The 7998-nt window shown below is 40.3% G+C and overlaps 1 protein-coding gene across 1 annotated transcript in view; it reads left to right on the plus strand.

The window, feature by feature from the left end:
* Nucleotides 1–712: 712 nt before the first annotated feature.
* LOC104075658 (Fanconi anemia group D2 protein-like) overlaps nucleotides 713–7998 on the plus strand; it is a gene marked incomplete at its 3' end in the record, with an annotated part of 52092 nt that continues 44806 nt past the window's right edge. Inside the window, 7 exon segments of the mRNA XM_009576236.1 lie at nucleotides 713–791; nucleotides 1561–1695; nucleotides 2295–2362; nucleotides 3236–3339; nucleotides 3883–3946; nucleotides 5019–5071; nucleotides 7544–7622. Of these exon segments, the coding sequence (XP_009574531.1) occupies nucleotides 713–791; nucleotides 1561–1695; nucleotides 2295–2362; nucleotides 3236–3339; nucleotides 3883–3946; nucleotides 5019–5071; nucleotides 7544–7622 (582 nt within the window).

Consider the following 7998-nt stretch of genomic DNA (forward strand, 5'->3'; position numbering starts at 1 on the left):
GGTGTAACTCATTTTGATAGCCTCTGCCAAATGGTTGAAATTTAGCATGAGATGATCAGGCATCTTTTTTAAAATAATTTTTAAGTTTTAAAGGTGAGCCGAGATTTATTTTTTCTTTTTAACCAGTGCCACCCACCGAAAGAGGACAAATCAGGGGGTTGTGCTGACAGAACTCTTCTTGCAGCTGTACGGGGTCAGGAACATGAACGGCGTCGGCTGACGTGGCCGGGCTCGTGAATACTAAATTGCTAATCCTTTGTAGCTTTGTCTGGGCATGGGGAGAGGATCACAAGATCGGTGGACACCATCTAAGACCTCTTGGTTACTCAGTTTAACTTGCCGTTTAATTTGCCTGGCACGTGAAAGAAAAGCTAAGCCTTGTTTTATGAGGAATTGAATTTTAGAAAAAGTGATGTGTTACGCTATTTAAATATGACAAGCTCTAAAATCTCAACCTGTACAGCAGAAAAATGTTCCTCAATTGCTCCTCAATACTTTCTCAGTTTGCTTCCTGTTCTTGGTGTTTGTAGCACGGATTAGCAGCAAAACCACAAGGCCTTTTTTGAGCAATTTCAATTTCTGGAGCATTTCCCTTCACTATTCACTAATACATTCTAGATTTGCTTAAAAAAACCTGAATTAAAGTCATGTCTCCTTTGCTCACTTGTCTTTTTCCTGCATTTTTATAGGCAACAACAAAGGTTTTGCTACCATGGTTTCAAAAAGGAAATTGTCAAAGACCGATGCTTCTGGAGAGAGCTGCAAGACAGACTTGCCGGGTAGGTGCTCAGGTATAATCTTGTGGGGAATGGAGACCTGTTGGAGAGGCAGCGGCTCCCCGGCAGGGAGAAGGCCAAAATGACAGTTTTGATAATGCTAATTGTTAATGACACTGTTGATCTTTAAACACTTTTTAAAATCACAATAAAACGACGCTAAAAGCAGTGCCATATCTTTTCTCAGTCCTTCTGTTCTCATACCTTTGATCAGCATTTATCATCTTGAGCTTCACTGCCTTCGGAGTCTGCAGATTAATCACCTTTGATCAAAACTGATATCTGTAAATCAAACCAAAATAACCTGTCTAGGTAGCTGGAGGGAAGACAGTTATTTTTTGCTTTAGCAGATGGGTGGATACCAAAGAGACAGGTCTGGTGGGAGAACCTATATTAAATTTGTGCTTTTCAGGCCAGAGGAAAGTATGTGCTCTAGCGTTGCTCATAATCTGTTAGCGGGTATGTCTCCCATGGGAGTAAGCCACTGAAGGTGTATCTTAACTGTCTTTGGTTATGGATCACTAAAGGGGGTGAGTAAGAAATGTTCCTTTCTGGTGTCACGTTGCAGGAGTAACTGCTTTATCGGATCTGCGCGTTGGCATCTGAGTCAGCTAATGACTGCTGTCAACTAGCAGTACAGTTTGTTGGTCTGGTCCCATAAGTGTATTCCTGTGTTCCTCTAATTTCTTACTAGAAGGTTAATTTTGAATTAGTTGTTTATATGAAGGATCCTTGCTATTTTTATTGCAGAGTATATTTGATGTAGCATGTCTTGTTTTCTCAGAAACAAAGAAGTTGCGGATTTCTGATAAGGAAAAGGCCTCTGCCCATGGTGGAGTGGAGAACGAGGGAGTCTTTGAAGAGCTCCTTAGAACATCAGGAATTATACTGAAAGCTGGGGAGGGACAGAATGAAATAGGTATTGGTTTAACACTTGGTCTCTCTGGTTGTATCTGAAAACCTGCTAAGGTGACTGGCACAAAGTAAAGATGCATTTTACTTGCAGAGCAAAAATGCTTGAGCCAGCTAGTTCCAAAGTTCAAGCAAACCTTTATGTGGCCTCTTATTTGCTATATACCTCTTAAATTGCACAGTTCCTGACACCTGAACTCATTATACCATATTTTGGGTGTATACATGCTAAGTCAAAAGACTTCTGAAAGATAATTGGAGGTATATGGAATAAGATTAGACTGCATCTGTGATTCCAGTATTGAGTTACAGAGGCAGGACCTCTGAAGCAGGAAAACGAACATGTCATGTTGCCTTTCAGCTCAGACAAGGCCTTCAGGAATTTGTGTAGTAAGCCTCTTTAATGCTATTAGGTACTCCCAGCCCAGACTGGAGAAAGCACAAGTGGTGATGCCACTCAGGCTTTTGCTAACTTGACCTCTCAATAGAGCAAACACAGAAGTATTGGTGGATGGGCTTGAGAGCTCGTGCTTAGTGTAGCTGTTATGACATTGAATGGATAAAATGTCTCTGGTTCTTTATTTTCTTTTTAAATTTTCTCCTTAGCAGTAGATCAGATGGCTTTCCAGAAGAAGCTCTGCCTGGCCCTGGAGAAGCACCCTACTTACCCAGGCGTAAGTAACGGACTGTGCTTTGGCAGGAGCCAGCTTTAAAACTGTTTGCTGTGTAGCAAAAGACACAAATGGAACTGCCTGTCCCTGCTAGTCCCATACAAAAGTATGCAACACACTAGCTTATTTTGGATTTCTGTGGTCCAGACTCTAATTCTCTCAATGTTGCCATCCCAGGCTTTTGGTCCCATTGGCCTTCTGCTGTATCTGTCTCTTCTCAGCTGTTACGTCTGAATAGTCAGACATAGAGATGACCAGCATGTGCCTCTGTTAAACCAGCCTTGGTATGCATGCTCCAAGTTTGGTTTTGCATAATTCCAAGCAAAAGTGCTGCACTTCCACCACCTTGCCCTGTCGAAGTAATGAATTGGCATATTATTCAATAGACAAAGACTCTTAAGGGAGAAAAATCATTTGCTTAACCTTCTAGTGGAAGCTGTGTTTGGTTTTGTGTTGGCTGGGAGCTGGCAGCATTAAACCAGCCACAATGTGCTCCTCTCCAGTCAACAAGCCCAGCATGAAAGTCCTGAGGTCAGTGATTTGAATGTTGCAAATATTTTTTCGGTGCAGGTCTTGTCATATTAAATGTTGCTGTCTCACCTGAACAGGAAGAAAGGCAAAGCCCTTTTAAATCAAAGTAAAATGTGAGACTGTTGCTTTAGAGTTACTTTGTAGAACAACTAGTGTTTCCTTTTGGAAATGGTTTAGACTAGAGTTAATTTATTATCCAGCTTTCCTTCCATCACAGTTTCTGTCTCTCTGCAGTTCCCTGGCTAGCTCTTCCCTGTTCTCATCATCTGCTCACAAAGAGCATCCTAAAAGACAGCAGCTGATCGGGGCATCTTCAGGAAGTGATAACTTCTCTCTGCTTTGCAGGTTGTGAAGGAATTTGTCAGCGGCTTGGAATCTCATATCAAAGACAGAAACCAGTTCAAGAACTGTCTGTTGCCGTGCACTCCCATGCGGACTGAGGGGTCGAGGTCAGAGAAAATGTATTTTGTCTTCCTCCTTCAGTCAGAGCTGGTCCCCATGTAAATGTCGTGTAACATTGAGCAGAGTGGAGGGAAAGGCCATAGCTCCAGCTGATACACAACAAGACTTGTTTCTTATGCAAAAGTGGCTGGTGTAATATGTCGCTATTTAATAGCAGTAAGTTTAAAATGGTAAGTCACAGAATTTACTAGCTGCCTGTGGCATGCATTGGGCTCCATGGCATTTTATGGCAAAAAACAAATACTGGGGAAAAAAAATTTGACAAGGCTGGTGAAGGTCAACTGTTTTTTGACAGTTTTTCCAGGAGATACACAGCTTAACCACAGGGACTTTTGCATTTCCAGCTCATGCTAGTCTTGTAGAGAGTAAGCTTGTTCAGAGCTAAAATGCAGTTTAAAATTTTTTTGTGTGTGTCTGTGGTTACCATACATTACAATAAGTTGTTGTAAGTGGTTTTTTAAAAAAAACAGTAATGGAAAGAGTTACAGCCTGTTTTTATTACAACTGTAGTGGAATCTTTCATCTTGCAGGACTCTGGTGCACTCATATTGTGAAAGCCTCATTAAACTGCTTCTTGGAATTAAGATCTTACAGGTATGGGCACCTTAGTTTGCTCTTTACAGTGGTGTTGATTTATTTAGGGATCCTTTTGCTTTTGTAAGTAGAGGATTAATAGAGCTGATTGTGAGGCAGATGAGGCTGCAGCTGGAATAGTGTCCCAATTTCTTGTTTCTTTAGGGACACAAAGATGCTCAGGGCCTGGAGCAAATGGCATACAAGAAGAGACAGAGGGAGCTGGGTTTGTTCAATCTTAAGAAGAGAAGATTAAGGGAGATCTTGTGGTCTTAAATATCTAGTGGCATGGTGTAGAGAAAACAGAGCCAGGCTCTTCTCAAAGGTGAACAGGGGCAGGATGAGAGATGATATAATCACTTCCACTGTGGAGAATGTTTTCCTCAAGTGCTAGAACAGGTAGGGTAGAAAGGTGATGGAAATTCCATTATTGGAGGAATTTGAATCTTGGAGGAGTTTAAAAATGAGCAAGACACTGAGCAACCTGCTGGCAAGAACAAGTTCTGTTAAGTTGTATACAAGTTGCATCAAGATGTATATGGAGTTGAAGATGACAGATATCTCACCAAGGCATGGGAAACCTTAGAGCAGCTGTGGATTTAAATCCTCTTATAATTAAAATGTTTTAAAAGTTCTTGTCTTAAATACATTTTTAGAATTGCATTTGGGCCAGGGTTAAAAGCGGGAAGAATTAGACCTGCAAAGGGAACGGCAAAAGCGTGTGGGCGCTGTTTTCCAAACTTAAAGTTGATGCTTTAGATTCCTGTGTGGTGAAAACCAACTCAGCTGGGTCTGAGAAAGAGAGCTTCGTTTGGCCCAGCATCCTGCCCGTGTTAGATTTATTGCTTCTATTAGATTATGTGGATAGTTTATACCACTCTCAGCATTTGTGATTTTCAGCTTGCAGGCTGTATGCCTCCTTTCTGGCATTAAGGAAGAGATTTCTTATACAGGAAGTATTTTTATTTGTCCTTTTGTGTCTTTTATTCTCTGTGCGTAGTTCATCTTTTGTGGAAGATCAGTTTTGGTGGCAATGCCACAGCACAAGCAGTAAATCATCATCCTAACACTTGTCTTTTTGCCTTTCTTCTAGCCTGCTGTCATAACACTGTTGTTGGAAAAGATCCCCGAATTCTTTTTTGACATGTGAGTATAGACTGTCTTCTCTCTGCCTTGAAAAGAAATTTCTTCATTTGGTCAATCACCATCTGTTTGACTTTAACTGTTACTTCAAATTTACCTGAATGGATGTTTGCACTGATGATTTTTTCTTCATACATGTGTAAAATTATCTGTGAGGTACCATGACTTTAAACTTGTGGGTGCATAAAGCGGAAGACAGATTTATCGAGCTGAAATACAGACATACCTCATGATTCATTATGTTTTTCGTAGCTACTGGCACAAGCTTTGGAAGTATTTCAGCAGAGGGACTACGGAGTGTCTCATTATTTAAAAAAAGATGAAAGTGGCTGGCAGAGTTTTAGGAGGCTGCTAGATGCAAACAGACCTCCTTTTAAAAATACAGATTGTGTTCAAACAAGGAAAACAGAAAAAGCATCTGTTCATTTTTGAATGTAGAACACCATAGCAGAGTGAGAGATCTTGAGGCGCAACATAGGCAAGACTTGAACACTTAAGTCCTTTTTCCAGTGCCCTGGATGCTCATTACAGAGTTAGTGGAGCAGGTCAAGGGATAGAAAGAAGCTGAGGCTGTTACTGATACAGTATTTGTTTCAGTGCTCAGTATCAAGCAGGATATAAATGCTGTACAGAGATTGAGTCTGAGAAATTCTCTCAGACTGAGATTTTGTTAGAGGAGGGTTTAACATAACCAGTCACAAGGACTGAATTGTTTTCACCCAAGAATTCTGAAGGATCTTGCATGTAAAAGTGATCAGCTATTAATTGTGCTGTGAACCTTCTAGTAAGTCTTAAAAATGGATGTTGTTACACTTGTATCCTATCAAACTGTAAGAAGAGTGAAGTTTTTTCTATGTATTAATGACCAGTTAAAAATCGGGGGGGGAGGGGAAATGACACCAAAAACGTCCATTTTGCAGTAGAAGGAGGATGGTCCCATGGAGATCTGGGTTGTTCAGCATGTTCATAAATGAAAAAGGAAATGAAAAGTGAGGTAACAATTTGTGGTAACAATTTCCAGGATAATCTAATCTAAAACTAATGTTTTTTGTTTTGTTTAATTATGGGACAAGAAACAACATTCATTACAGCTAGTCTGTAACCACACTGTATTGACTGGCTAATTTCTCCCAAATCTGACATAGAAGCATAGACTGATCAGACCTCTACAGGTTTAATGCCAGTCGATGCCTGGACAGAGGACATTCCATTTATTGACTTACTGTAGGAAGAGTACAGAGAACTTGGTTTATCCATGTGATTTGGCAACAGCCAATTTATTAATACATATGTGCTCACAGACCAGTGTGACCAGAAGTTACAGAAGAGGGCATCTTAGTACAGCTGCATAAACCTTGTTTTGTTAAAAAATCAGACTAAAAATAATCCTGATTGTATAAATACAATGACAAACTCGGTGTTTTCATTGAGGAAGGGTATCTTGTACGGGTGCTTCTTTTTGTTTCTTATTTTTAGTATCAGTTCCATGCTTAGCAGTAGTCAAAGCAGCAAACAGAATATTAGGGAAGGAATTGGCAACAAAATGGAAAACATCATGTCACTGCAAATGCACGGTACAATCACATTTTGAATGTTGCATGCACTTCTGGTCAGGCTGTCGCAAAAATATAGTATAACAGTTTCATGTAAGTAGGGAAAAATATTCTAAATAAAATAGAATTGTGCCTGCCTTTAAAGGAGATGACTTGGCAGCGAGATGATGGATGTCTGTAAAAGCAAGAAAGATTTAGAAAAGGTAATTGAGGAAGGTTTAACCACTGTTTCTAACTATGCAAGGCAGCAAATAAAAAAAGCAGAAGTACTTTTTCAGATTATGCATAATTACCCTGTCGAATTCAGTATTGCAGAAGGTAGAGGTCAGAAATTACACACAGTTGTGGCTTTTTCTTTTTATAAGGCTTAGGGAAGTTAATGGAGGATAAATGTACTGCTGGATAGCAGACATGATGGACTGGGTACCAGCTTCTGCCTTGGAGATTTGCTAAACTGCTTATTGTTGAAGGCTGAGTGGAAACTCTGAAAAGATTGCTCTGTGAATTGCCCTGTTACCCAAAACTTATCCAAAAGCATCTAATACTACAGTTGGGGACGGGGATACTGGCCTCAAAGGAGACTTAACCTAAGCTAGTGTAGCCCCTCTTTCGGTAGCACAGAAGATCTGAAGGAAGGTCACATTGTATGCTTTGATTTTTGTGCTGTAACTTAGGGTGTTGTTGTTGGTAGTGTATTGAAACAGGCTGGCAGTATCCCTGCTTTGTGTGTATAGCAAGTAAGAAGTAGGGTTCTTCCTAGACGGTGCTAAAATCTGTAGCGGTGTTAATGATATTTTCATAATATGATTTTGGTAGTTGGTTAATTTGAATTGCATCTCATGGTCTTGCTGACCAGCAGCAAAGCTTTTGAGTCTGTCTGTAGGTCTGACTAACCCGTGTTTCACTTTTTCTGCTGTTCTAGCGTGGGCACCTTTGGAACAAATTTTCCCCGGCTCATTGTCAATCAATTTAAATGGCTCGACAAGCTTCTTGACAGCCAGGTGGGTACTGATGGCACAATCAGTATGTTTTTTTCAGTCAATTTCGGAATGCCTCTCAGGTGGGATGAGATCAGTTATTATGCTAATGACAACTGATATTGTTTTCATACTCACAAACTGAAGGAGAGATTGAATTCTTTCTGTTTTACTATGATTGCCTCCAGTAACTTTTGAACATCCCTTTTATTATTTTTCTTCCTCCCTGGCTCTAAGTGTCCTTTTTCATAAGTTTGTATCTGTATGAATGTATCCACGTGGATGACCCCATTTTAAAACTGTTGCTGGCAGGAAGTTACAATCCCCTCTTGTTTAATTTTAACAGGAGATATTGGATGCTTGCAAGCACCTGGGGATGAATTCTCTATTCCTGCTTTGG

Source organism: Fulmarus glacialis, unplaced genomic scaffold (genome assembly GCF_000690835.1).
Source record: "Fulmarus glacialis isolate BGI_N327 unplaced genomic scaffold, ASM69083v1 scaffold22724, whole genome shotgun sequence".
Classification (NCBI taxonomy): Eukaryota; Metazoa; Chordata; class Aves; order Procellariiformes; family Procellariidae; genus Fulmarus; species Fulmarus glacialis.